The sequence below is a fragment of the Schistocerca cancellata genome, chromosome 8 (assembly GCF_023864275.1).
Source record: "Schistocerca cancellata isolate TAMUIC-IGC-003103 chromosome 8, iqSchCanc2.1, whole genome shotgun sequence".
Taxonomy (NCBI): domain Eukaryota; kingdom Metazoa; phylum Arthropoda; class Insecta; order Orthoptera; family Acrididae; genus Schistocerca; species Schistocerca cancellata.
In genome coordinates this window covers 449301244-449320671 of record NC_064633.1, presented here as the reverse complement: position 1 = coordinate 449320671, position 19428 = coordinate 449301244, and the positions used below count along the sequence as shown (strand labels likewise).

The 19428-nt window shown below is 38.5% G+C and overlaps 1 protein-coding gene across 1 annotated transcript in view; it reads right to left on the bottom strand.

Annotated features, from left to right (window-relative positions):
- Positions 1-19428, bottom strand: part of LOC126094887 (calpain-D-like) — a 106885-nt gene that overhangs the window by 73133 nt on the left and 14324 nt on the right. Inside the window, exons 4-6 of the mRNA XM_049909523.1 lie at positions 12438-12751; positions 6788-6968; positions 5718-5920 (exon numbers count right to left, since the gene is read on the bottom strand). Of these exons, the coding sequence (XP_049765480.1) occupies positions 5718-5920; positions 6788-6968; positions 12438-12751 (698 nt within the window). The remainder of the gene's footprint in view (positions 1-5717; positions 5921-6787; positions 6969-12437; positions 12752-19428) is intronic.

The window sequence follows — 19428 nt, the reverse complement described above, 5'->3', positions numbered from 1 at the left end:
AGGGACTGGTGTCGGGTGGGAGAAGCCAAATTGCACGTACGTTGTAGCAGGTTCCCACGTCCCTAGAATTATGCTGGACGGCATGCTCCGCTACTGGGTATTGGACATCTCCTAGGCGGACAGTTCGTCTGTGCCCGTTCATGTGCTCAGCCAGTTTAGTTGTCATCATACCGATGTAAAAGGCTGTGCAGTGCAGGCATGTCAGCTGATAAATGACATGCAGGTCAAGCACAGTGCTGTTTATGCACTTGAGGCAGGCCAATCTGAGCACTGTAATCCTGCCAACAAATAGAAAGATGGGGGGAGGGGGGCTCTTGCAGAATAGGCCAAGTAGTTTCTGCAAAGTCAGGCGTTTGATTTGTTATTCTGCATATGGCTAGAAGCATTGTGTTGACCACAAATAAGCTTTTAACCTGTATAAATAACCATCAATTTTAGCAGAGATATTAGCAATCTGGCAGTACCTATGACAAAGACAGGACTATACCAGGTGCCAAAATGATATGCAGTCAGCAGCCACCAGATGAGTGGGCCTCCGCCATCACTGTTCAATCTTGTAGAACCAAGTCCTCCTTCCAGAACTTAGTGCCTTTCTACTGGTGGGCCACCTACAGGGTTGCTTCAGCAGCAGCCAGACTCCTACCCCGGAAGGCATTAAATCGTGACCAGGTACAGCTGCTTACCCTCCTACTCTGGTGCGGGTGTTCTGGCACCATGCACCACCACTCATGGGGGTGACTTCCATGCTCAGAGGCTATCATCCCCTGCTACTTTGGCAATAACTGTTGTCATCCATGAGCAGCTATACCAGGCCTAACTGGGGCACATACTGCTGAGCATGCTCCTTTGGTGTCAACATTCCTGGTCGCAGACATGATAGCTGGCTACTGGACCTCCAGCTGGCCACTGCAGTGCACCACAAGCCATCTACGCCATGCACTAAAGAGGGCAGCACTACAAGTATAGTAGCATGAAATATCGATAAAATGTTTGAGTTCTGATGTTGTTCCCTGAGCTCCCAATGGCCTGCACCTCCATCATGACCCACCACTGCAACCCAACCCTGTGCAGTAGTGACTTTTCACTTTTCACCCCGTTACCCCATTGTTGTTGTTGTTGTTGTTGTTGTTGTTGTTGTGGTCTTCAGTCCTGAGACTGGTTTGATGCAGCTCTCCATGCTACTCTATCCTGTGCAAGCTTCTTCATCTCCCAGTACCTACTGCAGCCGACATCCTTCTGAATCTGCTTAGTGTATTCATCTCTTGGTCTCCCTCTACGATTTTTACCCTCCACACTGCCCTCCAATACTAAATTGGTGATCCATCGATGTCTCAGAACATGTTCTACCAACCGATCCCTTCTTCTAGTCAAGTTGTGCCACAAGCTCCTCTTCTCCCCAATTCTATTCAATACCTCCTCATTAGTTATGTGATCTACCCATCTAATCTTCAGCATTCTTCTGTAGCACCACATTTTGAAAGCTTCTATTCTCTTCTTGTCTAAACTATTTATCAACCACGTTTCACTTCCATACATGGCTACACTCCATACAAATACTTTCAGAAACGACTTCCTGACATTTAAATCTATACTCGATGTTAACAAATTTTTCTTCTTCAGAAACACTTTCCTTGCCATTGCCAGTCTACATTTTATATCCTCTCTACTTCGACCATCATCAGTTATTTTGCTCCCCAAATAGCAAAACTCCTTTACTACTTTAAGTGTCTCATTTCCCAATCTAATTTCCTCAGCATCACCCGACTTAATTTGACTACATTCCATTATCCTCGTTTTGCTTTTGTTGATGTTCATCTTATACCCTCCTTTCAAGACACTGTCCATTCCATTCAATTACTCTTCCAAGTCCTTTGCTGTCTCTGACAGAATTACAATGTCATCGGCGAACCTTAAAGTTTTTATTTCTTCTCCATGGATTTTAATACCTACTGTGAACTTTTCTTTTGTTCCATTTATTGCTTGCTCAATATACAGATTGAATAACATCGGGGATAGGCTACAATCCTGTCTCACTCCCTTCCCAACCACTGCTTCTCTTGCATACCCCTCGACTCTAATAACTGCCATCTGCTTTCTGTACAAATTGTAAATAGCCTTTCGCTCCCTGTATTTTACCCCTGCCACCTTCGCAATTGGAAAGAGAGTATTCCAATCAACATTGTCAAAAGCTTTCTCTAAGTCTACAAATGCTAGAAACATAGGTTTGCCTTTCCTTAATCTTTCTTCTAAGATAAGTCGTAGTATCAATATTGCCTCACGTGTTCCAACATTTCTACAGAATCCAAACAGATCTTCCCTTAGGTCGGCTTCTATCTGTTTTTCCATTTGTCTGTAAAGAATTCACGTTAGTATTTTGCAGCTGTGACTTATTAAACTGATAGTTCAGTAATTTTCACATCTGTCTACACCTGCTTTCTTTGGGATTGGAATTATTATATTCTTCTTGAAGTCTGAGGGTATTTCGCCTGTCTCATAAATCTTGCTCACCAGATGGTAGAGTTTTGTCAGGACTGGCTCTCCCAAGGCCATCAGTAGTTCTAATGGAATGTTGTCTACTCCGGAGCCCTTGTTTCAACTCAGGTCCTTCAGTGCTCTGTCAAACTCTTCACGCAGTATCATATCTCCCATTTCATCTTCGTCTACATCCTCTTCCATTTCCATAATATTGTCCTCAAGTACATCGCCCTTGTATAGACCCTCTATATACTCCTTCCACCTTTCTGCTTTCCCTTCTTTGCTTTTCACCCCAAGTCACTTAATAATAAACAGTGGAACACATGTAATACTCAGTACAGAAAGACTGCTAAAATCATAGCTTGGCAGCAGTGAGACTTCTGGGGTGAAATCTAAGTGTATATTGAAAGGGCAGGGTAACTGGAAATGGAGGTAGTGTATTTGATACGGCAGACACAAAACTCAAATTTGCTGAGACAGGAATTGAAGACGTACCTGAGATTGTTTGGACATGATTCAATATGAAGGGTGGGCATAAACTTATAACTGGGCATATCTATCAACCATCAGACGCACTCTCAGATGCAACCATAAATGATAGAGAAAACTTCAGCTCACCAATGCATATATTCCTGAAACACACTGTCATCAATGAGAGAAGTTATAATTATCCATTAACATGAGATAATTACAATACTGTAAAAGTAGGATGTGAGAAGACATTTTACAAAACAATACTAAATGATTTCTCTGAAAACTACTTACAACAGATAGTTTGGAAACTCACTCACGATGGAAATATGTCTAATGGCAACAAACATGCCTGACTTCTATGAAGATGTCTTCATTTACACTTGCACTGTTACCATGAGGCAGTTGTAGCAACAGTGATTATCAAAGAGTGAAAGGGAAAGAAAACCATTAAGAAGATTTAATGTTCAGGACACTATATAAATAGGCAGTAGTATTACATCTCAGGAAAGAACTTTAAACATTTAGCTCTGGGAAGGAGCACATACAGGAAGTATGTAGTTGACGAAGCACCACACACACACACACACACACACACACACACACACACACACACACACCGGAACAGAACAGTTTGTGACAGGAAGAACCCTCATAGTATACTGTCTTTGTAAAGAAACAGTAACTACTGCACCACAAGTGGGGGTAAACAAAGCAAAGGGTTACAGATAGAGAAATGTTGAATGAAATGTGTCTGGTTGTCTAAAGGGCAGTGCATGAATATGTGAAGCCTTAACAATTGTTGTAGCAGAATCTTATTGAGAAAGACCTGTCACAAAACCCTCTTAACAATAATAAACCCTAGATCCCTCAAACAAAAAATTGTGCCCAATAGCTGAGAGAAAGCACAGTTCACACTTATCTACAAGAAGGATAGCAGAAATGATCCACAAAACTACCATTGAATATCTTTGACACTGATCTGCTGTAGAATCTTAGAACAAATTCTGAGCTCATATGTAATGAGATAGCTGGAACAGAATGACCTCAGCTTGGATTCCAAACTCAACTAACAATTTTGTCTTACCACATCCCAAAAACCATGGATCAAGGTAGTCACATAGGTGCAGTATTTCTCAAGCCCTTAAAAACATTTGACTCAGTACCATGCTAATGCTTATTACCAAAAGCGCAACATAAGGAGTAACAAATGTAATTCTGTAACACAAACTTTTTGCAGGTATGACAAAGGGTAAAGGACAGAGTCCTCAAAAGATGTAGAAATAACTTACGGTGTGACCCAGAGAAGTTATTGAAACTCATGCTCTTCGATTTGCGCATTAATAACCTGGCAAACAATATTAACTGAAACCTTAGACTTTTGTCAGATGATGCTGTTATCTATAAGGAAGTATTGTCTTAAAAAGCTGCACAAATATTCAGTCACATCTCTATAAGATTTTAAAGTGGTGTAATGACAGATAACATGCTTTAAATGATCATAAATGTAAAATTAGGCACTTTACAAAACAAAACCAAAAGTTTCAAGGCCCTGTATTAAATGAAGGATAGACTAGAGTCTCCTATTTATCAGTCCCTTAGGAACCATGAAAACTAAGTTAGACAAACTAATTGCAAAAAGAATATTTAAGCGATCATTCTGGGCAGAAACCCTAATACATAGTACAGTAGAAAATATCTTCTGGCACTCACTTCACATTGGTTTGCAGAGTATGGATATAGATGTGAAAACATACATAAACAGAAGAGCAACAACATTATACCACAATTTGATACAAATGCACCACAATGTTGCTCTATATTAACTAGGCATAGCAAGCATGTACTGAATATAACATGACGGATTTGATGCCATGACAAAAGAAATCAATGTCTTTTCTCAGTGCCAGTGTAAGACAGCTGTCTACAGATGGTCGTAGTTGAAAAACAGACAGTCACGAAATGTTCCTTCATGTTTCCGAGCATATAAAAATCACATCGCAATGAGTAAGAACTCTATGGTGGATGATGCTATATTTCCAGGTTCAAAACATAGAGCAAAAAGCGTTTTCTGAGTGTGACTTGGGAGGTATAGCATTAACATAAAGGATGACAATGTCTTTACCTAACTTCCCCCAGCTCTTATTGTGGTTCTCTGCATGATGTAGCATTAGTGGTTGCTATTTTTAACATAAAATGTGTACACAACTTGGAAACAGTCTTTGAATTGAATTATTTGAAACGAGTATGTGTCGAGAAATTAGCAAAAATACTTAATTTACCAATTCAAGGGTGCCATTTATTGTTTGATTCTAATGCTTATGACATACAAGTGAATAACATGTTCTACTCTTACTTATTTCACTTCAGCTTAACAACTGAAAACAACTAACTGTTTCTGTTGTGAAATGTATGTGCACATTATTTATAAACCATTTTTACTCTTATGAGATATACCTTAACTATTATCACGGCAATTGTTACAATAACATGGGCTAGATTAAATTAAAACATTTATTTTATTCACCAAAAGGGTGACAAACACCATTAACATCAGATACAATGTTCATTTTTCAGCAACATTTGAATTTATCAAGAGACTTCCTGTATCATTAATTCGGATGTTTAAAATGAATATTAATATGCAACAATACTGTTCACACGATTACTTTTGCAGTTAAAATAGCACTTTGACAACAAACATTACATTTTACATTATTTTGCTACTCTACTTCTAAGTTTGCTGATTATATTAAGAAAATAAATGCAACCTGAGAATAAACCAGATGTCCTCGCTTATCACAGGGCAGAAGGTCATCAACAAGCACTGTAGTCCACTTTCCATCTTTACACAGACGCACTTGATATGCCCCCTGCTTGCAGAATTCTCTAGTTACCATTACTTTCTTCACAAGATCCTCTCTCTCTGCCAGTACAGCAAGTGCACTCAGCAACCAGCAATTACCAAGCACACCTACAAGTAAAAAAAAATCATCAATAATGGCTTAGCTAAGTGAAGACAGTTTATGTTTCTTTATTAAACTGCCTGCTTTTTCTCAGAAACACTGAGGCCCATATTTCCATAGCTATGTTATGAGAGATTTAAAAGTTGGGGGATTAAGTACTGACAGAAATGGACTTATGAACACAGACTAGGAATTTACCTGTATGTTCTACATTTGGTATACAATAAGATAGTAAAGCTATATGCAATGATTAAAATGCATATTTAACTAATTAATGTTACAGTGTTGTGAAGTTGAATAACCTGTAATCTAGCAAATAACGTGCCATTAATATGTTTAATATCTGTCTTGGGAACTGCATCTCATGCTCACTATACACTTTGGTGGTCAGTTCCAAATCTCTCTCACTTTTCCTATTTTCATTCACTAATTTCATATGGCATAATATTCTGGGGTAACTTTTCATGCAGGAAGAAAATGTTCATTACAAAAAAGTATGTACATATCTACACTTTACAGGAACTGATTGTAAGGAATAAATGTATTCTCCTTTTATATAATTCTGTAAAAATAAAAGAAGTTGGTTTGTATTGAAAAAAACCAGGGTTGGCCACATTGGAGATAAATGAAAATATAAAAGCCACCATCATACAGCTCACTCACTATCTGCTTTGCTGCCCTCACATCACACTTGCATTGTACAGATTCTTACTAGGAACCAATTGGAAACAAGCCACCAGATATATAAACTATCTTTGTAAACCAGTGTCATAGTTATTGTCATAAGAGAAACAATTTACTGAAAAAGATGTGCAGAGTGAATTCTTGCTACATTCATGTAAAGCAAAATCCATATTACTGATAACTGACTGTACCTTGTGATATATCAGATGGCAGAGGGGTACGAAACACAACCCATTTCTTGAGATCACCATCTGTGCTTATCTCATGTGGCCTTGACCATTGCACCACATGATTGTCTTTGGTCTCTGCAGGATTGTAATACAGAGATTTTGGAGCAGGAGGAAATGAGTCATCTACAAAAGGCTCCTTATGCTGGAAATAAGACAAAATCATTTAAAATTCCACATCTTATAAGTTTTTCTATTGATATTAATAGACTGTTACAACATCCTTGCTCTTTTCCGGTAACCAAAAGTACTTTCTCTAAACCAAAGAACATTTATCTTCATTATATATCTAACAGTAAGAATCTAAGGATGGATCAGGATAGTACCCTTACATATTATTATTTCTCTGTACCAAGTGCCCACAAATACTCTAAACACATTGGTAATTTTTGTACATGTTATGTAACACATTGTTTCTGAAATGTTGCATAAAATTTATGTTAAGCATTCGTCCAACATTTGGTCATCATAAAACAAAACTGTCAGCATGATTCACACTTATGTTTAAACTTACTTCAGGATTAAGAGCTATGAAGAATGTAGTGCAATGATGATCATGCAGGAGGTACATCACACACACACAGTCAATCTCTCACAGTGGTCAGCAAATACCTGTCACTCCCAAAACTGCACATACATCTCTCAACTACAAATTGCCCCCTTTTACCACTCTACTAAAGCAGAAGTTACTCAGTGCAATCAGAAAAGGAACATGAGATGGAAGTGAATGTTGGCATGACAGGACAAAAATCTCAGAAGTTATCAAGAATATGCACATCCATTTTATTGACTGGGAACAAAACTTTGATGGAATGGACTTGAAAATTCTGGTGTACATTGAAACAACAGAAGACTAAGAAAAGTACTCTCTACAGAAGACAGAAAGTGATACCAAGGGCTGACAATGGAGCAACAGACAAAACAGGTACTGAAAGTGGTGTTAAACGAGGGTGCTGTTTGTCACCAATGTCACAAATGCTTTTCAGTATTTATGCTGAGAAACCTAAAAGACAATTTGTTACAAAAATCAAGAGACATAATAGTAAGAGGAGAAAGAACCATGGCAATAAAGTATGCAGTGTATGAAGTGTAATATTTATGGTAAGAAGAAAAGTGAAAATGCTTCAACAGCTTTTAAATGTAGTTGTGGAGAAAAATGTTATAAGTGAAATGGACTGGTGGAATGGGAAATGAAGAAGTACATCTAAAGGCCAGTAATCAGACAATTTCTCAAATTTCAATAGCTTGACAAATTATTGGCACTGTGCAGCTTTTATTTCCTTTTTTTGACATTTTAGTAGAGGCAGACTGTCTCTGAGGGGTTTGAGAGGAGTTTTGATTGATGGACAATTTGACAAAATGGCAGACATTGTTCATGTAAGGTTCAAATGGTTCAAATGGCTCTGAGCACTATGGGACTTAACATCTATGGTCATCAGTCCCCTAGAACTTAGAACTACTTAAACCTTACTAACCTAAGGACATCACACAACACCCAGTCATCACAAGGCAGAGAAAATCCCTGACCCCGCCGGGAATCGAACCTGGGAACCCGGGTGCGGGAAGCGAGAACGCTACCGCACGACCACGAGCTGCGGACGTTCATGTAAGGTTTCACTGCACATATTTAGCAATAAATCCAGGCACACATTACACATGAAGGCATTAAGAACAGAATCAATATTCTAGGCATGACATCCAATGGAGGAGAATAACATAAAATTTTAAAAAAGATTGACTCATTCTGGTTCTTTCACAGACAATGCATGTGTATTTTATTGAACATTCGCTACAGGACCAAGCAGAAGACAACATATTTTCACACAACTGCCTCTTCTTTTTCAGTATCAGTGTGAAGTAATTCAAATAAGTTATTAAAAGTTTGATTTTCCACTCAGAGAAAGTTGATGTAATTTTCAGTTTCTGAGTGTAATATTTTCTTAAGCAGATTTTCATTGTTAAAAATAATCTAAATTTCAACCATTCCCTGAACCGGCATATTGTTTTCTTTTTCTTCTGTGTACACAGTGCTGAAGTCAATGCAAAAAATTATTTGCCTGCACTAGTAGTCACTCCCACCAGCGTCAAACTACTGTGCCATACAATATGCTCAGTGTGACACATGCTTCAAAAGTGAGACTAAATTTGACAAACATTATTAATACATCTATGCATTTGTTTGCTCAGCCCTTGTGAGGCAAGCTGAGGAGCTACTCAATTGAGAAGTAGTGGCTCTGGTCTCATAAACTCACATACGGATGGGAGAGCAGTGTGCTGACCACATGCCCCTTCATATCCGCACCCAGTGATGCCTGTGGTCCGAGGATGACATGGCAGCTGGTCAGTACCATTGGGCCTTAACTCGCGAAATTGAAGTAAATGATTGGAATCGTTGCTTTTGCACAGGCCTGCTGCAGCATCCAAACTGCTGTCGAGATTGTACTACTGTAGTAACTGAAGATCCATGTAATTTGCCAGCTGAAGACGGGTGCAAACCCGAAATGCATATTGGCATAAATAAAACGCATTAAAAAGTGGCTGGTTGCTGTATTTTTACAATGAAATATCATTATCCACGGCCACGGAGCTCAACAGTCCAAATATAATGGACAAATTGTTATTTTTATGTATTTATTTGATAAAACTGTGGACAGGAAACAGTGGATTTGACAGATAGGTCTGTTCTTTTGCAGGTCAAGAGAAAACTAGTGGAAATGATAAGAATGACAAAAACATCTTGGCTGTGAAGAAATTGCCTGAAAGAAAGAGTGACCGAAGAAAAGATTTGATGCAGAGAGAGAGAGAGAGAGAGAGAGAGAGAGAGAGAGTCCAATTAATACCTCACTTATGATAGATACACAAAAGAAAACTACTGTTCGGTTTCTGGCAGCAACCTGTCATGTGTGGTACTTATTGGACACTGTGCTTTTGTCTGTTGATTTATAATATTATTTACTGTTTGTTAACACTCTGAGTAGAAAAAATTGAGTTTTTGTCAGCCTCTCATCGAAAGAATATCCAAACAGGTACGAGAAATCGTGTGTTTTGTAAACAGAAACTGTTGGTGGTGGCCTCCTTATCTCCATCAACAAACTGATCAGAGGAACTATGGCAGCTTCATGGAGAAACAAAATCACTGTTGATAAAATGGGTAAACAAACATTTGAGAAAGGAGAGAAAACTTAAAAATCACCCAATACAGAAACTCATAGAAAGAAAAACCTTAACCACATCATACTCAATTGCTGAGGTACCATATCAGATTCACTTGCTAAGAATGTGACACATCATCATGCTTATCATTATCATCACATAAAGAAACACTTGACACTTCAAAATAACTGTCAGCCTCTAGGAAAGAGATTATGTGACGAAATTGAAGAATTTACAAGATATTTGGAATATAGTGGAAACCTCATAATCTTGTGAAACTTGAATTCTTAAATAGAATGAAAAAATAGAACAGAATTAATTATGAATATTGCCTGAGAAAGGCAGACAGAGAAATGTATCTAGAACTCTTTTGTAGGTTTCGGCTAGTGAAACCAAATTTCCTCTTAAAAAATAGTAAAAGGAGCAAGTATTTCCAATAAAGACTGCAAAATGCAGGACATTCAGCTCCATCATTATTCAAAATATTAAATAAAACCAAGAATCATATTCAGAGGTGAGATACTGATAAAAACAGAGGCTGTCAGAGGTTCAGCAAAGATAAGGATGAAAATGTTATTGATATAAAATGAAATATGTCAGGTTCCACTTTTAAGAAGGAAATGCAGGAAATCAAGTAATGCAATGGTAAATAAACAGCATACATAATTTAAAAATGAATTCATCAAGGAGTGCAGAGAACCAAATTTAGAATAGATGCAACTGAAAAAATAATGACACTGCATACAGTAACATTTAACATCACTTAGAGGAAGGGATGTTACAGGCTCTAATCTGCACAAAGAATGGTCACTTAATGGACACCAAGCCAGTGGGAAAGCTATATGAATAAATAAAACAGAATATTATAGTAGAGAAGAACAAAATTCAGTTCCCTTAGCACAGGGGCAACTAGAAGGAACTCCTTTTGCCAGGAAGTGTGATGTGATTTCTTCCCGCTGGTGATTGTCAGGTGACTGTCACATTGATGTTGGATTTGGGAAAAGATGAAGGGTAGAGAAACTTGGTCCAAGTTTATAGTAAGTGGGGAAATGCGTATGAAGTATAGGGCATCCGTGAAGGAGCAGCAGTCATGATGTTATGTTAAAATAAATTGGAAGCTGAGGATAAAATCTTCTCTAAATCAGTGAGGGGTGATATATTTCCAATGGATCAGCAAAGAATGATAGGCTATTGTGATTTATTTATAGCCTACAGGTCATGTGAAGTCAGTAAAGCAAACTCTTTACAAACAGGCATGTTCTTTGTTTTCTCCCATGTGTCTGAAAACATTTCAACAAATTGTAGCATATTGCCTTCCTTAGGTACTGGCTGGGTAGTCAGACAATGATTAGGTTAAAAATTTAGTAATTGGATACAGAGGGCTGAAGTGTGAGCATTGATCTCTCAGATTTTTTTGCAGAAAATGGGATCATGTCAGTTACGTCAAGCTGGCAGCAGTGTTAAACTGGGACTGTGAGCTACAGATAATCTCATTATTTAGTAATCAAGAAGCAGTAAAAAGAAGCTGCTTTGAAAATGAAACTAATATGATTTTCAGTCTTACCAAGCCCTCAGTGTTCACTTTTGTAAGCAAGCTGTTGAAATCAAGCTGTACAAAACAGTGTTCACCAGTTCTTTGGTTGATTTAAATTTTCATATCTGCAGCTGCAAATGTGCTCCATCCTTCCATTCAATCATTCAAAAACTCTGTTTGGCAAATCCCATCATGGAAGGAGTCATTCAGAGATGTGGAACAACCAAACTATACATTAACAGGCAGAAGCAACCACTCCAGGCTACTTTCGTAAAGCACACTAAAAATAAAATGTAACTAGTTCTATTATTTACACTGATAATTATCACAGTTACTATGAGATATTTTGGAAAAAGTCACTGGTCTTCATTTTACATTCTCAATAGATGCACATAAAGAACACTTCAAACAATTACTTTATGCTCCCAGTGAGCATCCTGCCTATGAATAAAGGAAACTGTACATGATGCTAAAATATTTTTGGACAAACTGAGGATATCATTTGATAACTTGAGTGAACAAGCATTAACACATGACAGCAGTTCTACTGCAGTTCACGAGTTTCTACTAACACTGTAAGGTAGTCAATAGCAGAACTGTGGAATAATTGTTTGGTAACCACACAATCTTGAGCTTCAGAGATGGTCCCTGGCATTTGATAACATTTAACTTGGTCATAATTTGTGGTATCGCAGCTTAGAAATTATTGTACAGGGTAGTGAACACCAATGAGATACTGAACAAATGCATTTGTAGAGGAGTACACTACCTGCAGGACATTAATTTCAAACACCTTAGCTTTGCAAGATTTTTCACAATTTTTGTATGTTGTGGAAAGCATACAACCAAAACTTAGCTGAGACTCATCTGAATATCACAGCTTTTTAAGAGATAAGAATGGCTTGTTTTACATCAGCAGGCACTGACCTCTTTGCAATACTGGACAATACGCTCCCACTGCCGGAGAGCTTCCCGCTCTTCAATGTGACGCAGCTCCTCCATGAGCTCACTCGCCTGCTGCAGCACTGTGGGAGCTGGGCTTGATGCAGCTGCTGGCATCTTTGGTAGTTGGCTAGTGGAACTCAAGGGTGGGCCATGGCACATTTCACAAACCATTGCTCCAGCTCCATTCTCAAATGTACACTGAGGACACCGCCAGGATCCAATGACTGCAGGTGTCGAGGAAGGCACTACTGGTGAGAGATCAGGTGGTGTACGCAGTTTTGGGGTGATTCCAGAAACTGCATGAAAAAAAAGAAAGATTCAATAACAACTTATAGATGTTTCATTTTAGGTGAAAGGCTTCTGGAGATCATTTTAATTACATGAGCTTCTGCTCTGAAGTGATGACATCTAATGAATTATAAGTACACCCACTGCTTAATTATATGCCACTTGTGATACTTGTATAACCAATATCAAGTAGATGTACTTGAACAGGTGCTGTATAAAGGTACTTCAAATTAGGAAATGTAAAACACTAACAATGAAAAAAATTGGAAGTTAAATACAGTAATATACACTTATCAGCCAGAACATTATGACCACCTACCTAACAGCCGGTATGTGTACCATTGGCACAGACAACAGTGGTGATGTACCATGGCATGGAAAAAATGAGGCTTCGGTAGATCACTGGAAGGGAGGGAGTTGGCACCACATCTGCACATGCATGCCATCTACTTCCTGTAAATTCCGAGGAGGGAGGCAACGAGCTCTTACGCTACATTCAATACATCCCATAAGTGTTTGATCATGTTCAGATCTGGTGAGTTGGCAGGGCCAGCACATCAACTGGAACTCACCACTGTGTTCCTCGAACCACTCCATCACACTCCTGGCCTTGTGTATTATCTTGCTGAAAAATGCTACAACTGTCAGAAAACATGATCATCCTGAAGGGGTGGATGTGGTCTGCAACCAACAAGTGCATGATACTCCTCTCCATAATGGTGCCTTGGACGAGCTCCACTGGACCCATGGACACCCATGTGAATTTTCCCCAGAGCATAATTGAATCACCATCAGCTTGTCTCCGTCCCACATTACAGGTATCAAGGAGCTGTTCAGCTGGAAGGTGACAGATTCACATCCTGCCATCAGCATGATGGAGAAGGTATCGGGATTCGTCAGACCATGCAATGCTTTGCCACTGCACCAATGCCTAGTGCCAACAGTCGTGTGCCCATTTCAGTCATAGTTGCTGTTGTCATAGTGTTAACCATTGGCTCATTCATGGGTCGTCAGCTGAGGAGGGTTTGGACTCACTTGTACTCTGCCCAGCATTAAAGTCTGATGTTAGTTCCACCATAGTTCGCCACCTGTCCTTTTTTACCAATCTTTCCAGCCTACGACATCTGACACCTCTAATGAGGGGTGGCCGCCAACCCCATGAAGTCTAGATGTGGTTTCACCTTGGTTTCGCTAAGTGTTGAAGACAGTCACCACAGGACTCCTTGAACACCCAACCCAACAAGTTATGCAGTTTCTGAAATGCTCATGCTGAGTCTCCAGGCCATCACAACCCGCCCTCGGTCAAACTCAAATTGTGCACCTTCCCCATTCTATACACGGACAGCATGCTCACCAATACAACATGCACCATGCATGTGTCTGACTAGCAATCATTCCTTGCCAAGTGCCATCACTTGGATGGGTTTACATTGGTAGTAGGTTATTGGTCATGATGTTCTGGCTAATCAATGTATGTTGACAAGCAAATATTTTCCTGCACTCCGAATCCCAACAAATCATATATTTAAACTATTAATTAATGTATAACTGTTAATACAAATTCTCTGCCATATAAGCACACAATGAAAATTTTGATTAAAGGATATCCAGTATCAAATTAATATCAAATAAAATCTAATTTGATACTCAAAAAAACTACTCACAAAGCTGCAGAAGGAAAACACACATGAGAAGGTACTGAAATTTGCAAGCTCCTTCTTCTGGCAGAAGGGTTCAAGGGAAAGGAAGAAGGGTGAAGGAAAAGGACTAGTGAGGTCAAGGAAATGGGGAGAGTTCAGGAAAGTAGCCCAGAACCCTGGGTCAGGGAAGACTTACTAGATGGGATTAGAAGGCAAGACTGATAAAAATTGATTATTTGCATTGATATACTATTAAATAAAGATAGAAGTAACTTCCTCTAACAAGACAGCAGCAGCGAATGAGACTACCATAGGTGACAAACCGCTGCCTTTCTGGAGCTTGTTGTTGCTTTATCCAGCAGACAGGAGGAAAGGTTTGGACTAAGCTGAATCACAAAAACCGACTTGCTGATCCACATATGAACATCAAAATTGCGTACAAGAATAAAAGTAGGTGGAGATAATCAGTGCCATTTAGCACACTCATTTGACTACAAAAACAAGCTCTTTTGCCCAAAATCTTGATGAAGGAATTCCAACTTAGTCCGATTTGGCCATTTACAGCAGGAACACTGCTCAATAATTTTGGGAACCAATGAAACACCAAGGAATGGAATGAGAAGAATTTACCAATGTCAAAAGAAATTTGGTGAAATGAAGATGCCATTTCATTTCCACTGCAGATAGTAATTAATGCTGAGTTGATGCTGACAATGGAGACCATACCAATTTTTAGAAACAGTCAGTTATAGCAGCATGCAACAACAGATAATATTAGTGCTGCCACTGTGACTTCCCAAGAAGATATAATGACAGGTTATAATGTAGTAATTCACACAGAGCCCTTTCCTCGAAGATTTAGAGTGCATTCAATGTTGCTGTCTTTTTCTGGAATTAATAATGGAAATTATGGTTGGTAGTGGAAGAACATGTATTCTCACAGCATACAACCCGATACGAGGAAATATTTCAGAGTATTTTATTTGTTTGTACTCAATGAGGATCTTCAAAAACTGATACACAATTCATTTTGAACTGTTACATGTAACTGGTCTTCACACAACCACTTCATGGAAGACAACAACACAGATAACTTGTGGCTTCCCTACAGAAAAGACAGCCTTGATCTTTTTGGTTGGCAACAGAATTACTTCCAGCTTGCGCTTTTTTTTTAATTTCAGTGTAATAATGATGAAGTGAACTTGCCTTAACAGTAATGGTGCTACAGTTACAGGAACTATTACAATATACAGTCCGCCCTGATAGCTGAGGGTCAGCGTGACAGATTACCGTCCTACGGGCCCGGGTTCGATTCCCAGCTGGGTCGGGGATTTTCTCCACTCAGGGACTGGGTGTTATGCTGTCTTCATCACCATTTCATCCCCATCTGGCGCGCAGGTCACCCAATGCGGCGTTGAATGTAATAAGACCTGCACCAAGGCGGCCGGACCTGCCCCTCAAGGGGCCTCCCGGCCAATGACACCAAACACTCATTTCCATTTCCACTAAAATATACAGGTGTTCTTGACAAATCTCAATTATACCAATTGCTGTTCAGGTGTTGTCAGTCTTACTAGAAAGCATTTGTATTTTGTAAATGGTTATTCCTTGCTTATTTTGTAAATGGGTATTCCTTGCTTGGCAGTTCTCTCTGTAATGATGGCAGGTGTGTTGGTTATCTACTCATTCACTACAGTATGATGCTGTTTTCACTTGGGGGCAATACTTTTTACAACTTAATTTGTCCATGCAATTCATAGATTTACTACATAGTGTGAAAACTACAATAAAATAACAGATAACTCTCAATTTATAGTCCTCTGAATCACAGTTGTTTAAAAGTGGGTAGTTTAATGCATAAGCTTACATGTGTACATAATCACAGCATGTTTGAAACAAAGAGAAGGATGACTTTATGGTTCATAATACTCTCTCCCATCAGTGTTTGTGCATGCTATAATATGGTTCAACAATGTATGACTGTGAGTGCCATTTGCATCATGTTAGAGTATTTTCAGTGATGATTGGAGATTGAGAGATTTCAGTCTGTCTATGGATGTTCGATCTGGGTAGCTTTTGTTGGACTGCAATTATAAACATATTGTCTTCATAAAACTGATCGAGTTCTGATTAATATCACTGCTTTAACACTGCAGTTCTTCTTGACCATATACTTCAGTGCTCTCTATCATTTGGGGCTGGTCTTCAACCACCAGTCACCAGTATTATTGCTCTTCACTTATGATGTTTCACTGTTATGCCTGCACATGCGATCTTTTATCTTGAATACTATCACTGTGTAAGTGTAGCTAGGGCAACAATCTATGGTGTACCTGCTTTAATCAATTATGCTTCAAAAGTATCTTCTTGTTGAAAGGCAGAGAGTTTACCTCTGCCTCCATTTAGCCAGTTACACAGAAAAAGTGTGAAAGTTATCTAATTCTGGGGATTAATGTTCTTCACAGAAATAAAACAGTGTCAGAGATGATTAGAACTCAGATTTTAACATAATATCAACACCCAAAATAAGCACATATTTATGTAATAAATATGGGTGAAATATGTTATAAAATGTGTAATATACCTAAACTATTTTATTACCAGGCACATATTTAATATAACACAACTTCTTAATTATGCCATAGTGTAATAAATCATTTTAATATTCACTTAATGTACCTCAAATACAAAAAGAAAATTAATAAGATACATTTTAAGTTGCTTAATTTTTTCAGTTTGAAGGCCTATACTGTGCTAATAATAGAAAATTATTTTCAGTCATGTCTGTTTGCTAATAATAGAAAATTATTTTTGGTCACATCTGTTTAATAAATTTCCATCTTCCTTTAATTACTAAGCTACCTTACTTTACTCCACTGAGGATATTGCAGATAGTAGCAAATTTCAAGCAGCCTGGATTTCTTGTCTAACCAGCATGAAATTAATTCAATATGTATCCTCTGTCCAGTACCACATCTAAGGTCAGTCAGCCTGCATTTGACATTCTCAACACTTTCCAACCATTTCTGTAAAATCGACACAATAGATTCTAATTATGTGATGCTTCTCACAAGGAAGAGCATTTATGGTTTCATTGTCAGGTTCAGAAAAAGTATTTTATGTCTCTCATGCTGAAACTCAAGAGACCCTCTGAAATAAATCAATTAACAATTTTACTGTTTCAAAATTTTCATTATAAAAAGTGACAGCTCCAATCCCTGTTAAGTACTCCTTGTTAGGACAGGCTGAGGCACCACCACTACTTTTGTAGAAATTGGCAATTTTCAGGCTCTTGAAGCTTGTTCCACGAAATGTTTGCAGCATACATAGCAGAGTACATGGAAAAATTCATTTGTGGAATTTGGAGTCTCGCATCTGTGTCAATAACATCAGCTTCTTAGACAATTGCACTCCTTTGTTCTTTGTGTGCATATCACTACATAAATTTGTTAAAATTGAGTTAGTCAGTTAGTTCATGGCTCAACATAGAACAATCTCTCTATTGGTAGTAAAAGTTTCATCCTTTATAACCCAAGACCTTAACTTAGACAACAGTTTTGATGCAACAGGAAGTATCATGAACACAAGCATTTGTGGACTCTTCAGTACTACTTAGAAAACTTTTTTTGAGTCCTAGTTCTAAATCAGTAGCAATCACCAGTAGTGCAAAAACTTCATGCTAGAAATCTTTTGTCTGCCCCACCGCTGATCTTGACAGACCTTTAAGCACCTTTACTAAACATAGTAATGGCTAATACAGTACTCCACCCAGTAGTGTTACTGTATCTGTTTTGCTCCTGAGAAATGAAACTTGAATCTTAGAAAATGAAGTAGAAGCTTGCCCTCCATAATTCAACTCCAAGTGCAATTAACCACTTTGTATTGCACTTGAATGTGATTTTTAGAGATAATTTACTTCCTGTCTTCATCTTTCATGTCAGATTCGAAATTTTTCTATGGGGATGGTCTGCTAAGAGTGTGGGGAAATATGAAGAAGGCTAAAAAGGCAATAATTTGAGTATATAATTTTATGTAGCACGAAGATGTAACACATAAAAATTGCAATTATAGTGAAATATGTAAAAGATGAAATGATAAAATGAAATATATCAACAGTGGTGATATAATTCGTGAAAATTTACACTTTTCATGTGCATGGCAGTGAAGATAAAAATCTGGGCTCATGATGCAAGAATGATGAGTGCTACCACCTCACAAAGATACTGTATTTCAGATCAAAGATGCAGCCCTTACTCAAATAATGAGTACATTTGCTCAAGGAGAAAAAGAGGAAACGAGAAAGAAAGAAAGCCAGAAAGAAAGGAAGCCAGAAAGAAAGGAAACATCAAACCTCATTCTTCACTAACTTATCTTCACCTATCTCACAGTTTTAACCTCAATGCAAAAATTAAGTTCTACAGTAAAATATAAAAGGATGTAAATCAACCTCATACAGACTCCAGTCATGTCTGCATTACAACTTTTATATTTTGGTCCCAGAAATGACTTGACCATATGCCAGAATATGAAAGAGAGGGAACTTTGAAGATAAAGAATTAAATATAACAACCCACATTCCATTCTTACAAATTACCTGCATTTTGGGAATTAGAAACATTGTTGAAGTTATGCAATAATGAAACTTCCTGGCAGATTAAAACTGTGTGCTCGACTGAGACTCGAACTCGGGACCTTTGCCTTTCGCGGGCAAGTGCTCTACCAACTGAGCTACCGAAGCACAACTCACGCCCGGTACTCACAGCTTTGCTTCTGCCAGTATCTCGTCTCCTACCTTCCAAACTTTACAGAAGCTCTCCTGCGAGACTTGCAGAACTAGCACTCCTGAAAGAAAGGATAATGCGGAGACATGAATTAGCCACAGCCTGGGGAATGTTTCCAGCAAGTCTCGCAGGAGAGCTTCTGTAAAGTTTGGAAGGTAGGAGACAAGATACTGGCAGAAGTAAAGCTGTGAGTACCGGGCGTGAGTTGTGCTTTGGTAGCTCAGTTGGTAGAGCACTTGCCCGCGAAAGGCAAAGGTCCCGAGT